This window comes from Plectropomus leopardus, chromosome 11 (assembly GCF_026936395.1).
Source record: "Plectropomus leopardus strain MGB_pleo_1.0 chromosome 11, ASM2693639v1, whole genome shotgun sequence".
Lineage (NCBI taxonomy): Eukaryota > Metazoa > Chordata > Actinopteri > Perciformes > Serranidae > Plectropomus > Plectropomus leopardus.
The window spans coordinates 24,713,983-24,729,155 of NC_142186.1; the positions used below are offsets into that span (position 1 = coordinate 24,713,983).

The 15,173-nt window shown below is 38.4% G+C and overlaps 2 protein-coding genes and 1 long non-coding RNA gene across 4 annotated transcripts; 1 reads left to right on the forward strand and 2 right to left on the reverse strand.

The window, feature by feature from the left end:
- Window positions 1-150: 150 nt before the first annotated feature.
- cldc1 (C-type lectin domain containing 1) lies at window positions 151-9,054 on the reverse strand. The gene is made up of 6 exons (XM_042489411.2): window positions 8,653-9,054; window positions 6,563-6,673; window positions 3,312-3,443; window positions 3,051-3,202; window positions 1,853-1,974; window positions 151-912 (listed from the first exon to the last, which is right to left on the reverse strand). The coding sequence occupies exons 1-6, from the start codon at window positions 8,738-8,740 to the stop codon at window positions 750-752; spliced, it is 768 nt and encodes a 255-aa protein (XP_042345345.1). The 5' UTR covers window positions 8,741-9,054; the 3' UTR covers window positions 151-749.
- A 154-nt stretch (window positions 9,055-9,208) lies between these two features.
- On the forward strand, window positions 9,209-12,727 carry LOC121939416 (C-type lectin domain family 4 member D-like). 2 transcript variants are annotated; one of them, XM_088084372.1, is made up of 5 exons: window positions 9,209-9,236; window positions 10,142-10,366; window positions 10,963-11,114; window positions 11,194-11,312; window positions 12,455-12,727. In XM_088084372.1, the coding sequence occupies exons 1-5, from the start codon at window positions 9,224-9,226 to the stop codon at window positions 12,618-12,620; spliced, it is 675 nt and encodes a 224-aa protein (XP_087940498.1). In that variant the 5' UTR covers window positions 9,209-9,223; the 3' UTR covers window positions 12,621-12,727. The 2 variants fall into 2 exon arrangements, with proteins under 2 accessions (XP_087940498.1, XP_042338366.2); XM_042482432.2 differs by lacking the exon at window positions 9,209-9,236 and adding an exon at window positions 9,921-10,059.
- LOC148188275 (uncharacterized) lies at window positions 12,363-14,918 on the reverse strand. The gene is made up of 2 exons (XR_015777927.1): window positions 14,572-14,918; window positions 12,363-13,210 (listed from the first exon to the last, which is right to left on the reverse strand). It is a non-coding gene; the product is annotated as an uncharacterized LOC148188275 (long non-coding RNA).
- Window positions 14,919-15,173: the final 255 nt, after the last annotated feature.

Here is a 15,173-nt window from a genome sequence, read left to right on the forward strand (position 1 = left end):
AATTTCCTTTCATTCTTATGTGACTATTTGCCCTGTCCTCAAAGAGCACTTGATTTCTATCTTACATTCACCTACACATAGTGTCTTGACCAAGTGCAGGAATTAGGACTCCCTATTTTTTTCTTCACAATCATACAGAGGATTGTTAAGTTAGACTGTAGAAAACAAGAACATTTATTGACAAATTCTGCCTCAAAAGCCCAAAGCAGTGTGAAGAAGCAATATAAATCTTGTGGAAAAAAACTACAATAAAATCTGAAATGTTTTTGAAGTATGTTGTGTTGTGTGCAAAAATCTCTTCCAAAGATGCACATAAAAGTAAAAAGACATAAAAGACAACAATCATGTCCAAACCTCCAGCAGACAGTGTCTGTGGCATTCAATTTTCTAATACGAGGACCTTTTTCTAATGTCAGACCTGGATGACCTGACATTCAAAGAAAAGTCATTTGGAAATATCTCAAAACTATGTGCAGTAATTGGCTCATTAATTGACAATGGACATGCTCCCAAAAATGTTACTTGATGTCATTGCCCCATGTTGTATCTCAATGCAATGTACAGAATTTCCCAAACTACTTCAGTTAAAAAAATAACATCTCCTGTGCATATTGTATGTCAGTAAAATTACATTTCAGTGCACGATTTATTTTCTTTAATTCCAAATACCCATTCATTTTTCCCCCCTTCACAACCCCGTTTAATTTCCAGACTTCCCAGTTGTGGAGTATTTTCAGTTATATGAGGATTCAGTTGAACTGAATGGCGTCCATCTGGCAGATCCGTTTATAAATGTGCTCACAAGGAACATCAAACCATGTCTTTGCGTGGCTGTCTAAAGTGGCACAGTCCTCTCCATGCTCCCCTCCTGACTGGTGGTTATTTGGCTCTGAGCTCCACTGATCCCAGTAACTGTGACAGAGGGAGAGAGGACGAGACAGGGATAGATTGGCTGAGCTGCAAATAACAACAATTCTGACATGAGAAAAACAGGCTCACCTTGCTAAAGCCTTTGATTCATTGATGACATTTTTGACCTCAGATATATCAGCAGATGTATCTGAGGTTTTGACAAAATAACTGATTGTTGTGTGTCTTTCTTTTTTTATGTTGCAATTGTTAATTTTTTTATATCATTTTTTCTGGCTGCTTAATTTGCTTTGGTCAGTTTAGATGCTTCTTGCACAGTTTATTCAGTGTCATTAAGATAAAAAGTGAATGCAGGTTAGCAACTTTAACCCGCTGAAACCTGAGCAAATTGGCTTGATTTCATTCAATAATATGGGAAAAGGGCAACTGAAGAAAAAAAGACCCCCAAATAGCAAGAAATTTGTAAAAAAAAAAAAAAAAAAAAAAAAAAGAGTAGAATTTAGGCAAATAAAGAAAATTACCCAAATTTTAAAAATAGAGAGAGAGACAGACAAGTAAACTTAAAAAAGACGGAAATTACCTTTGAAGAAATGTTTTAAAATGACAATTCTCTGACACAGTTTCAAATATTTAATTTTTATAATTATGTGTATATTTTCTCCCCTGGCTTTTTTTTACCCCAGACATTTTTCTCTGAGCTTTAAAAATAATTTTCTAAATCCAGTAATTTTTTACCAAGTTGCTTATTACCTTTTTTCCCATGCTTTTGAAAGTAATCGCACCAATGTGTTTAGGGTTTAAAGGCTTAAATGAAATGGTGCTGGAGTTCTGCCGGGCGATGAGGAGGGATATCTAGGCAGTGGTCAATTTGCTCAGGATTCCAAGGGTTAAATACTTGTGTCACTCCAGATTTTATAAAGTTAATATAAAATATTAAAACAAATACATGATAAATGCAGTAAATATTAAATTCAGATTGTACTTGTGTTGCAGTGTTGTGTTGTCCACCCATCTCCATTCTCCTTCTGTCTCAATATCAGACAGGCCGATCCAGAAGTGGTAATCAAATCCACCAATTTTCTTGGCTTCTTTTTCCAGAGCATCCTGAAGTGAAACAGACAGACAGAAAGACACACATGCCTTATTTCACAGTAGCCTTCTAAGAAAATTGTGATAATTTTTGGCTTTTTTTTATCATAAGACTTTGTTTTTTTTAATTGAAGTTACAATTACATAGGATGCCGACCTGATTGTAAACATGAAGTGATTAGTGTCCTCACGACTCTGCACTACTCTGTGCTGCAGGAAAGAGCTCCACTTGGGGTCGGCTGCTGCAGGGTCCCTAATGTGTGTGTTACGGTGCTGCTCACACAGACTCGACTCAGTCAACAAACCTGTTAATGCTGCAAACAGCTCTCTCTGTCACTGTATGTATGACAGGTGCAGCAGCAGTCTTATGATAAGCTGAGAGAAAGAGGGGGGGCTGAGTGGATCAATACACTGTGCGTAGCTGCAATCGCAACATTGTGAAATCCTAGAGGGACTGAGTAACTAAACCACCTACTTTAAGCTCGAGTGCCTGCTACCTACGATTGAAAGACATGCCCAATCACCTAATGGTCAGACCGCGGTACTTGGTATACTTAGTAATTGTACTTTTTTTTTTGTTTTTGATTATGTATTTAATTGTTTGGTTGAAGATTAGATACTTTTTACTGCTGAAATTCGAACAATTCAAAGTTGGAAAAACAAAATTAATGAGGGATGAATTCAAATTAGCTGCTTTAATTTCAGGATCCTATTATTATTATGCTGGCTCACAGTCGCATAGTCATGGTGTACTGTGATGCTTAAATAAAACAGCATCATCAATAATGTTATTAGTAATGGCTGTGCTTTTCCTACCATGATGAGTCAAAATGCCCATTATGAAAAAGTTTAGGCCTTAACTTAAATCTGACTTTCAATCTTAAGCTATCTCCTTGACTCACAAAGATGTCTGTTTCCCATCCTAACACACACACACACACACAGAATAACTGACCCAATTAAAGGGGAACCGGGAATACCTGTGCCAGTCAGCAGGGCTCCACTGACAAAGTGTTAACTTCTGTCTATAGAGTCTGCTGATACAGTGAGTTGAGATCAGTTCACACACACACTCACACAGACACACTCACATGCTGCTCCATGGTGTGCAGTATGGTAAGATGGCTGCCCATCTCTTCACAGCTATCTCTGCTCTTCAGCCAGTCCAGCTTGTTATTGCTGAAGTAGTAACACTGATCCCCAACATGAATCCATTTGTCAGGACACTCCCTGCACTGCTTCACTGTTAATGAGAGAGAGAGAAAGAGGGCGAGATGAAAAAAACAAAAAAGAAAAAAAATGTAGGGGTTCGTCGTGAAGATCGTGTACATGTTTGATCTACATCCTGCCACCTGTCTTAGAACAGCCCTGTCCCAGAGCGGTGTAGTCCTCACACAGCTGGATGTAACGTTTCTGCACCGAGTTCAGTTTAAAACCCAGAGATGAGGAGTCCAGAGGGGCACCCGGCACCGGCCTGCCAATCACTGAGAAGACAGATAGATAGTCAGTTACTTGGGTAAAAGTACCAATATCACACTGTAAAAAATACTCTGTTACTAGTAAAAGTCGTGTATATGGAGAATTAAAGTCAAATCAGGAAATGTATTTATTAAGTATTTAAGAAAACTGGATGTTTTGGGGAAATTTAGCAGCCATTTTCTGGCGACAAAATCAGGTATTTGTTACGAGACATCGGGGCATTTAGCAGACCTTGTTTCAATGACAAAACCAAGTATTTTTAACAAGAAGTTGGGACATTTAGCAGACAGTTAGACAGCCAGACAGTCTGGCAACAACAACAACAAAAAAGGTATTTAAACCCAAAACAAACTAAAATCCTACTTGAAAAGTAATTAGTAACAAAAGCCAAATAAAATTTAACAGAATGGGGCGCCTACTGGCTCAGTGGATAGAGCGTCGCCCCATATAAAGAGGATGTATCCTTGCCGCAGTAGCCGTGGGTTCGATTCTGGCCTCGCTTTGCTGTATGTCGCATGAAATCTGAACCAAATTTTGCTGCAGTCCATCTAACACTTGATGATTTTGTTAAAAGCTACAAATGTTAACCCAGTGATAACGTAAGATAAAACCTCAGGGGATCATTAAAATATTTTGGATTCATCCTCTGCAAAATTTCATTCCAATCCATCTTGTAAATGTTGAGATATTTCAGTCTGGACCAATATTAACAAATACATAAATATAAACTAATGTAATTTTCATACTGTTGTGTTTTCCAATCCACCACTAACTTCTCCCTCTTCCAGCACATGATGCTCCTCTGTACAGCCTGTGAATTTCTAAGATTTTATTGCTGCTGTTGCTGAAATAATTGAGTTTATATGCGCTCCCTTGCGGCTGTAGAAAAAATTATCACATATAATATTATGAACTTTCCCTGGTTTCATTGCTAGATATTTTTCCACATTTGTGTTTCCTCTGTTTATGCTGTCACTTCCCTTTTGCCTATTAAACCAACATATCCAGAGTAATTGATGTAATAGAAGTCATTAATAAAGGTAACGTGTACATTTTTATGTGACTTTCATTAAAATATACCATCATAGACACAACATTTCAGAATGAATTTAAAATCTTGATAAAGTAACTGGTGGAACTGAAAGTCTTTTTTATAGAGTTTAACCATGATTGACTGTAAGCTGGATGTTTTGCTGAGGTTGAAGAATTACATCAGACTTAGCATGAATTATGAAAACAAGTCCTTCTTGATAAAACGAATGACATGTTAACATTTACTGACAAGCCTGCTGATGTAAAAACACAGGTGCAGGTACTGCAGTGAGGTTAACATGACGTAGCCAGCACATTGCTGGCTACCACAAAAACCACAAAAACTGATGTGATGCAATGAACTGCATTTTAAAAATGTGTGTGATATTTGTTAAATTAGATGCTGAAATGTGCTAAAATTTTCATGTGGCATATGCAGGGGTGCGCAGTTAAGAGTGGCAAATCAGGCAAATGCATATTTATATTTTGTGCATTCATATTTTGCTGTTATTAGTACAGTAACTTTGTGTTAGATTATTAAAGTGGGCTGGGTTTATTATTATATATTTAAAAGGATACTTTGCTGATTTTCAACATTATCAAAACAATGTGGGTACAATGTGTAGATGAAATGTGGTAGACTTTACTCAATCTAACCAGTGCCTAGATATCCCTCATCATCGCCCGACAGAACTCCAGCACCAATTTATTTAACCTTTTAAACCCTAAACACATTGGTGCGATTACTTTCAAAAACATGGGATAAAAGGTAATGAGCAAACTGGTAAGAAATGGTCCACAGATTGCAAGAAATAAGCTGATTGAGAAATATTAAGGCTAGGGTAAAATGTCTAGGGAAAAAAAGAAAAAAATTGGGAAAAACTATTTATAATTACCATAATGGCATATTTAAAATGATGTTCCATACATTTTAAGCATTTTCTCCAATCTTGTTTGCCTTGCTTGTTTGTCTTCCTTTCTTTTTCCAATTTTCAGGTAATTTTCTTGTACTTTTTTTTACAAATTTTGCTAATTAATTTCCTCTTTTATTGCTTGTTTGTCTTATTCCCAACGTTTCTGAAAGAAATCAAAACAGTTTTCTCAGGTTTCACAGGGTTTATGTGCATGATGCAAGGACTTTCTACACGGAAGCTCTGTAAACAGACATTGTGATTCTGTCTACACTGTTCAATTTCAAGTTCCAATTTGCCTTTGCAATAAAAAAAAGTCAGTCTTTAATGTTGCTGACCAGTGTTTTATGTACTAAGGTTGCATTTTTATGAGGGTGTGGGGTGGGGGTGGGGGGACCATGATGGGATTCTTTGCCTGGGGCCCCTTCGAGTCTAGGATTGTCACTGGGCTAATGTGGTTTACTGTGCAGCTAATGTATCATTATAGAGCAAATAAAGAGTCAACCTAAATAAAATGAAAACATTTACATTACCACTCTAAATGACCCATGGCAGTTATATTTAACTGCTGGGAATATTGCCCAATTTATCATGATACAGTACATAATGCGGTCTTCTATATCATATTCTTAAAGTGAGTCTCTATCAAGAGTCTTGGGCTGCGTAACAGATGCAGCTGCCATTGAAAGTGTAACATGTTTCTTTTTATTTCCATCTCTTATTGTAAGTCATTATTTTTAGATACTAAAATTGTACTCAAAAGCCTCTGTGTGTGTGTGTGTGTGTGTGTGTGTGTGTGCGTGCGCATGTGTGTGAATGTGTGTGTGCTGTTGTGGTGGTAATAGATCAAGCCCGTACATCCCCAGTGGTGTTTGTTTTAAATGAGAGAGTGTCCTCACAAGCACATTATCAGGCAGAGCTGCCAGAGCCCGTTGGCCCTGCAGGAGAAATATTTCACAATTATGGACTTTTGTGCTTTTTCTATTACATGACCCTCACCGGACTGGAGAGAGCGCTTTATCTTTTTTATTGCCAATTATAGGTGTCCAAAAGCGCACTGAGCCGAAATAAAGAGAGAATAATCAGCAAGAGTGAGACTCACAGACGGGGAGAGACAGACAGGTGGACATATACATACTCAGGCTGGAGGGCAGGAAGCACAGGAGGTTGTTTATACTTACAGAGCACAGTAAGCACGATGTTGGCGCAGATGGAGGCCAAGAAGCCAATAAGCAACAGGAGAGCAGTCCGACTCCTCAAACACTCAACACCCCGCTTCAGTCCCTGGGAGCCTGATTAGACACAAAACAGTCCGCAGCATGGAAGCTGTCAATTCACCATTTTTAATTCTCTGGTGCAGCTGTGTAGAGCACAGAAGACTGTGGGGCAAAACCATTTGACCAGATTTGTCTTCATAACATTTACTATTCCCAAAGGGTAATGCTGAAAGTCTGCTGGAAAGTTAGGTCAAGTGTTCATTTGTGTCTCTTGCTGCCAAGTATGAGTACAAACACAAAAATGCACCCATGCCGTGTGCATTTAGAATATTCAGTAGTATCTAAGCATTTAGATCCTTCACTAAAGTCCTGCATTCAAAAGTGCAGAAATAGAGAATTAGAATACTATTAAATATTACAGTTTTATTATTATTGATACACACACATTCAAGCAGAATTTTAATGTGGGTTCATATAGAACTGATTATCTAATTCACATAGTTTTTAGTAGCTGGTTTTATAACAGTCCCTCATATGATATCTAATTTTGATATGTTTTGTGTATAAAATCTTAATCTGTAAAGTAACAAGTAGTGAAAGCACAACGTTTCCTTCTAAAATGTTGTTGAATCAAAGAAAATGGAACCACACTACTCAAGTAAAGTAAAAGTACCTCAAATTGCACCAGAGAACAGTACTGGTATTCTGATTATACCACCTAAATACAGAATAATAAATAGATAGAATGAGCTCCTCTAAAACATTAGGAGGACAGCCCCCCACCAAAATAAAACAAACATTTTCCTCTTACCTGTAGTGCTGTTTATGATTCTAGATTTTTTTTTGTTGCAGCGTGCTGGACTTTTTTCACAGCAGTCGTTGACTTGTAGGAGCATGCAGATGAAACTGATAAAGTTAACAATAGCTCAGTTCCATTAAGGACACCAGTAAGCTATCCATGTGAGCCAGCATGCACAACACCAGGGCCTCCATCAAGTGGAATACACCTGTTCTTCTCCCACTGTGACATGTAAAAATGTCACAGTGGGAAAAAAGTTTATTGGCCTCAGAGATGTCTGCTTTGTTGTGCTTGAAGTGCCTAAAAAAATAAATTTGAAAACTCAGCAGCAATGATGTGGTAGATAATTCACAGATCTTGTTGGGAGCAGTTTCATGTAGGAACTATTTTCTTTCTACTGTACTACATCTGTCAACTGTATCACTCCACAGAAGGACAGGAGCATCTACTCATGGACAAGAGGCTTGAGACAGAGCAAGATGTAAACATTAAGGCGTCCTCCTCGGCTGAGCTGTAATATTAGCTAGCTCAGTGGCAGTGAGTGCACTATTCCTTTAGTGTAGTGATACAGTTGGCGGGTGTATTTTGGTGGAGAGAAAATAGTTCCTACATAAAACTGCACACAACATGGTCTGTGGATTACCTTGAGTAATCAGGTCATGGTCATCTAGTCCCATTATATAGGAGAGGAGGCAGTGAATCTCTACAGACGATACTCCAACACTCAGCAACTCACACTTAAACAATGTAGACTGATAAATAGCACGACGTGTATGAAGAAAAATATGTATTTTTGATTTTGGGGTGAACTATCCCTTTAAGTAGTATGCTCACATGCTCATGGACTAGCTTTAATAATGCAATTGTAACCTCTAACATGTAACAATGTAGCACTGATAGAGGCCATGCTTACTGCATAATGAGAACTTATTTTTAATCTTCAAGTGCATTTTGCAGATAAAACATAGATAGCACATTTACTTTAGGAAAATGCTGAAAAATTGAACTTTTACTGTTTACTTTGTATGACAACTTTTTCTAAAGAATCTGAATACTTCTTCACCAATGTCTGGAGTATATGTTTTCCCTCTGAAAGATGTTTAGGTTGCATTACAAAGAAGTAAACTCAACCTTGTCTCAAAGTACAGTACTTGAGTAAACATACTGATCTGTAGATAAAATGTACGTTCCTCCACTGGCTCTTATTCACTTGGGATCTCTAAGTATTTTTCTCACATGTTTAAACTCAAAGTACCGTCACTGTGTTCCAGTATGAGCCTGCTCCCTCCAGCTGTCGGCTCCTCTGATAACTCCTGCAGGCCGGTGTAGTTGTCTCTCTCCATGGCTGCCCTTGTTAACACTCTGTCTCTCTCTGTGCTGTACCTCCTCTGCTCCCAGAAGGCTTTGGTATCTTCTCTCCCGAGCAGCAATATTTCTCCTTGAAATTAAATTTGTCCCTGCTGGTTGATTTATCGAGGCACGTCCCCCTGCCCACAACACTGCTGCAGTGCCGTGACAAATGTGTTCAGTTAAACTGTCTTGTACCTACAACTAAATAATTCCAGCTTTTTGTTAAGTGTTTTTCTGGAAAAGAGGAGAGTCTGTTAATCCGAACTGGGACGTTCTTTCCTCAGTTTGTTTGCTCTGTGGGCTGAATTTCCGCCTGTTGCTGTGCTCTTTCACTGTCAGCTTGCTCTGTATTGCATAATCTGGTAGTTTCTTCACTCCCGAGCTCTGCTTGGAGAGAAACACGGATGTGTGATCGCTGACACTGAAGTTTACGTGGGAGTAGAAGTTGGAACAGGAATACTTTTTTTTCGAAATAGATGGGAAAAAACAGTGAGTTCTTTCAGTGTCCTGACATTCATTAAAAAAAATTAAAACATGAACTGAGACAGGCCATGAGGGGAAAACAGCTGAGAGCACGGCCAAGCTGAGAATCATGTAAAAAGTGCTCAACAAACCAACGAGTTTGTGATGATGGTGCAACCACAAATTTTGGCTCAGTAGTCACTCAAAACGACTTGAATTAGCTGGGTTTGAATAACAAAATCTTGTGGAGAAGAAGAGCTGACAATGGCTTAGGGAATCAGATGCCAAGAAAATAAATAAATAAACAGGCCATATACCAAAATTAAAAAAAAGACAGTCTTGGAGCAATAGAGTGGGCATCTGGTGTGTGTGGTGTCGAGGTGATATTGTTGCAGCTGCTCTACTAACAAAGAGAATACAAATAACTCCCAGCGTGCACACACATACACACACACACAAACACACACACACACACACACACACACACACACACACACACACACACACAGAATTGTGATCAATGCTGAGTCATAGTTTTTAGACCTCTGTCGTTGCCAGGTTTGGAAAAAGTAGAACACTTTGCCCATGTAACAGTAAATAATGCCAGCGCTCTATCAAGAAATGTTTGTCTATCTGATCCAATATGGCAGGTCATCACCGGTTTGGCTACCAGACATTGCGCCATCTGAGTTTGCATGCTTTGATGTTCACGAAAAAAGATTTGTGCAATCTGTACTTTCTCTCCCCTGCTCTTTAGTACACAAACTAGTCTATAAAACACACAGTGAGCAGAGGAAAATTCCAAAGTTTGCGGTATCAAACAATCTGAAAGACATGATCAAAATAGAAGGTAAATTCTTCCTATGCACAGTGTGTACAACTGGATCTGCATGTACCTTAATGCCGTGTGTCTTTATATTCTGTCTCTTCAGTGTGCATCAGAGGCAATGTCGTCCTCTGTGTTCTCATCGGCCTGTTGATTGGTGGGACCTCTCAGGCTGAAGACAGTCTTGAGGCACAGGGACCAGTTGTCCAACAAGAGCCAGACGCAGCCTTTCTAAAGCTTAGACTAGACTTGTTGGAGAGTCGTTACAGACGTCTGTGTCACCAGTACGCCACCCTGGCATACAAGTGCTCAGCTTCAGATGACCTTTCAGGTATCTTGTCCATGCTCCAGCAGATGGACTCATCATTTGTTTCTATTCTTTAGTCCCATATGTGTTCAGCATTTTGTTGTTAACAATCTGTAAGGTTTTCCTTATTAACCAGTTTGTTTGTTTAACCCTCTGAAACCTGAGAAAATAGGACTGACTCATTTCTAAAAACATGGGGAGATGGCACTGAACAACAAGAAAATCTCTAGAAAATATGTTTGAAAAATTAAAAAACAAATACAAACAATGCAATCACATTTTTTTTTGTTTTTAAAAAAACAATATTTATTTACGCTATTATTTTGTAATATAATTTTCAATATTGAAATATTATGATTATAATGATAAAGATACTTTTCTGAACATTTTCCCTATTTGTTTTGGGGGAAAAAAATATTATTAAAATTTTTTTTAAGGACATTCTTGTCAAGTTGATCTTGGCTTTTTTTTCCCATTTTCAAAAGAAATTAAGAAATCAATCAATTTTGCAAAGGTTTCAAATAGTCATTGAGCTTGTGAAAGGCCTCTAAATGCAGCACGAGAAAACGCATGTTGATCCTGGTTTCAAAAGTTAAAGTAACACATGCACTCTACCACAGCACTCAGTTGCAGCGCGTGTCCTGACGGGTGGCTTCACGTGGAGGATCAATGCTTCCACCTCAGCACTGACAGGGCCTCCTATTCAAACAGCTCACAGATGTGTTCAGAGATGGGCGCCCATCTTGCCACCTTGACCACCAAAGAACAGCATGTAAGTTCTTTTCTGTGTGTGGGGAGACATTTGTTAATTCAGAGTATTAACTAAAAATTTGGATGCAATACATTTTTAGGATGCTGTGAGAATAGAATCCAATAGAATCGGAGGCTCATTATACTACTTCATCGGACTGAACGACATTGAGAAGGAAGGAGAGTGGAGATGGGAGGACAAAAAACCACTTGAAATTCCGTATGTATGAAGCAACTAATATACTACTACTAATATACTAATAATATGCTGTAAGTACTTTAAAAACTGTCCATACACAAAAAATACTAAAATTCAGAAGTTCAATAAGTAAAAATTTTGTGTAGCTGCAACACAATGCAACAGTATAATATAATGTAGCACTGACAGAGGCCATGCTGCCGGCACAAGAACGTTTACTTTTGAACTTCAAGTACATTTTGCTGATAATACATAAACAGTATTTCAGTAAAATGTCGAATGTAGGACTTTCACTTTTTAATGTGCTTTGCTACTTTTACTTAAAGATTTCCATGTCTTTTTTGATTATAAAGCAGGAATCACGACTATCTAAGTATCGTGAAAGTATCAAAACACTCAATCCACAGAGGAATGCATACAGTTTGTATTCAGAAACTGCCTTTAACCGAGCCATTAAGACATCTGTGAAGTTGTGATGTCACAAGTGTACCATATAAAGGTAGAAACTGCAGCTGAAGTGCCGTTAAATCTGTGAAATACGTCTTCCAGTAAAGAATCTGAATGCTTCTTTCAACAAATGTACATAGTGTAGTCCAGCAAATACAATTGTTCCATCTGAAATGTTGTGACGCAAAAAAAAAGCAGTAGCAGTACTTGATTAAATGCAGATATATACTGTATGTTCCACCACTTTTACAAACACAAAATATCTCAATATCTTTGTTGCATATTTAAATCTAGCCTGCCTAGCCTAGGTTTAAATATGTGTCTGTGTTTGACAAATCAAACATCAGCTCTAGATCGGACCATTCAGATTTTTGCATTGACCACCTACACGCTTATCACATTTATCACATGAGAGAAGTTTCAGCTGGTTGTAATCTGCAACCTCACAGATAGATGCCACTACATCTTACATACAAGACCTTTAAGGGTCATCATCAGTAGGAAAGTTGATATTGTGAGAGACAGAGAAAATTCCCTCTCATGAATAAACATCAGAAAAGAGACATGGCTGGTTAACATCAGTCATTACCCTTGAAAACTGCTACATAATCCACATCCCCCCAATGAAGCTATTATAATAGTTTCAGTTTATTAGATACATCAGGATAAAACAATGAACATCAAACACTGCTTTCTTCTGTCTTCCCACTGTGTAGATTTTGGAGCACAGACTACCTTGTACAGCCTGACAACTACCTGTGGGGTGAGACAGAAGGAGAGGACTGTGCGGTGGTGGACGCTCTCCTCCAAACCTGGTACGATGTTCCCTGTCACTTCACGTATCGCCGAATCTGTCAGAAGGCGGCTCTCCCGGTCAAATGAGCCTGACACACCACTGCGGGACCACCAGTCACATGTGGAAAATATTGATACTTTATTGGAATTTTTTTACAAACAGATCTACAAATAAAAAAAATCTCCAACTAAAATAGTCCTGTTTTTAATTGTTTGGTATTTTTAAAAATAATATATGTCATAAAAGCAGGAAATGAAGCCTGTCAGTGCAGTATTATACAGCATCATAAAAGTATATTACATATAGGGAATGAGAGCACAACATAAACAATTATTAACAGCTAATATCACAAACAATAATGTTAAAATGAAGCGCACTTCTGTCAAATATAAAAGTCCCTTTTACGAGTAAAAAAAAAAAAAAAAACACTCCATGCCATTTGGCTGATTTATACAGCATACATACAACTTGAAAATATATTTTTGTGTGATAAAAGTCTTTGAACTGAACTTTGTTTTAAACTTTCAGACCCTCATCTAACACACCTAACAGAGGTTCAGCAGTTATGACAGAAAAATCCATCTTATCTGGACAGAAATTCAATTGGCTGCGATGTCCTCTTGAAAACGTCTTTTTTGGGAGATGTTATGTTCTGTAGAATCCTTTTGGCTTCAGGCTGAAACAGAAAAAAATCACAGGTTTCCTTTTAAGATGTGGGAATAGAAACAGAGCCACAAAAAGCAAGATGTTTATTTTATTAATGTTTGTATCTTCATAAAAGACTTAATTGCTTAAGGTGTAATTCAGATTTCAGTGCTCATGAGTCCAGGAAATGGTGACGGACATTTTGCATTGGCAAATTTGATGCTTGAGGGCTCTCATCTTCTGCTAAAGTCAGCCACAGAGACAGAGAGAGAGAGATAATTCTTAATACCACAGTAATATCCTGGATTAATCAAACAGAAAAGAATAGGAATGGTTTAACTGTACTTGTCTGCGTAAGCAGAGGATGAAAATGAGGATGAGGAGGACGAGGTTTACAGCTTTTTATTTATTGCAGCTTTGTTTATGGCATTTCTTTTCCCCCACGTCATTGTTTTCTTTTATTTGTTGTCTTTTAAGTCATTGTCGGTATGTATAGTTTTTTCACTTCACTGCTCTGCGTGCCTTACAAATCGTCCCTCGGGGATGAATAAAGTGTTTTTGAATTGAATTGAACTGAATTGGAGCATGATGACTGTGACACTGCATGCGACCAACCATCCACACACTCAGCTTTGGCTGTGCAGCAGAAACAGAAACAGTCATCAAACGTTATTACAATACATACGTAGAACTGTCACAAGGTGATGTGAATGAGGACCCAAATGCAGAACACAAAAAAGCAGACTGGTGTGTAAACAAAACACGAGGGTCCAATGCTGGTAATAAAATCCACAAAAACAAAAAGGTGACCAAAAACCCAAATTACCAAAAAGCCTGAAACAAAAACTGAACTGAAACAAACCAAGGACTAAGGTGGCAACACACCGAAACACAGAGCATCACAGCAGGATACAGCAGGGTGAACAGTCAGGAACACAGCAGAGCACATTAACAGGAACAATCAGCAGCATGAACGGAGCAGGGATAACAGACGAACTGACAAAGACAAGGAAACACAGCGGTATATATACGTGGAGAAATAATTAAGACAATGACACACAGCTGGGGTAGGTGCACACAGGAACAGGAGAGACACACAGCGAATGGCTAAATAATGAGGGCGTGATTGGGAACACTAGGGAGGAGCAAACAAGACTAAAACAGAGACAGGTGTGCAAGGGAGACCAACAAGGAAAGACAAACAAGACTGGTGAAACAAATCAGGGAAACACAGAGACAGGAAGAAAACACCACAGATGACACACAGGGAGTGAAAATACAAAATAAAAGAGGAAACAAGGAAATAAAAAAAACAGAAAACTCCAAAACAGAGTCTAGTATAAACTCAAAATCCCAAATCATGATACAGAACGATCTTCAGCAGTATCTTACCGATGTTAGCCATGTTGCTCTGCCTCAGCTCACACCTCCACTTTCCGCTATCTCCTGTCCCCACTTCTGGGATGGTGAGATGGGCAAGGTGACGGTCAGATGTCAGAGACGACGACAGAGATGATTGCTCAGATGGGAACCATTTCAGTCGCTGGTCAGGGGGCAGCGGGTGGTTGAGGCTGCAAGTCAGGTTGAACTGTTGGCTAGAAATTAACTCTGTTCCTGGGGAGAGGTGACTGCAGAAAGTGGAAAAAGTACAGAAAGAAATAAAGAAAAAATATAACATGTATAAGAAAATTTGACAGGCTGCAAAAATCTTGTGCTCTCCTTTCTTCTACATTCACTGTCTGAAACTGACTGAGCCTTTGGCTTCTGTTGCTGCAGTGAGCCAGCAAAACTTAGATTAGGGAAACAGATTTATTTATTGCAGCCTGTTACATTCATCACTCCATATTTACTCTGCTGCAATTGCACACTGCATTACTACTATTTTCTGGCCGTTAATAGACTCTATGTGTTGTTGTTCACATAATGTGTGCACATATATACTTTTTATATAGATAGTAGTTAAATGTTTATAGTACATGCGTATCTGTGCATCA

Coding starts and splice junctions, on each gene's coding strand:
- cldc1 (XM_042489411.2), bottom strand. CDS start 8,740: ATGGAGAGAGACAACTACACCGGCCTGCAGGAGTTATCAGAGGAGCCG. Junction 3,203..3,311: donor ACAGGGCTGTTCTAAGACAG/GTGGCAGGATGT, acceptor TCTCATTAACAG/TGAAGCAGTGCAGGGAGTGT. Junction 913..1,852: donor AACACAACACTGCAACACAA/GTACAATCTGAA, acceptor CCTCTGTCACAG/TTACTGGGATCAGTGGAGCT.
- LOC121939416 (XM_042482432.2), top strand. Junction 10,367..10,962: donor AGCTTCAGATGACCTTTCAG/GTATCTTGTCCA, acceptor ACTCTACCACAG/CACTCAGTTGCAGCGCGTGT. Junction 11,313..12,454: donor AAAAAACCACTTGAAATTCC/GTATGTATGAAG, acceptor CCCACTGTGTAG/ATTTTGGAGCACAGACTACC.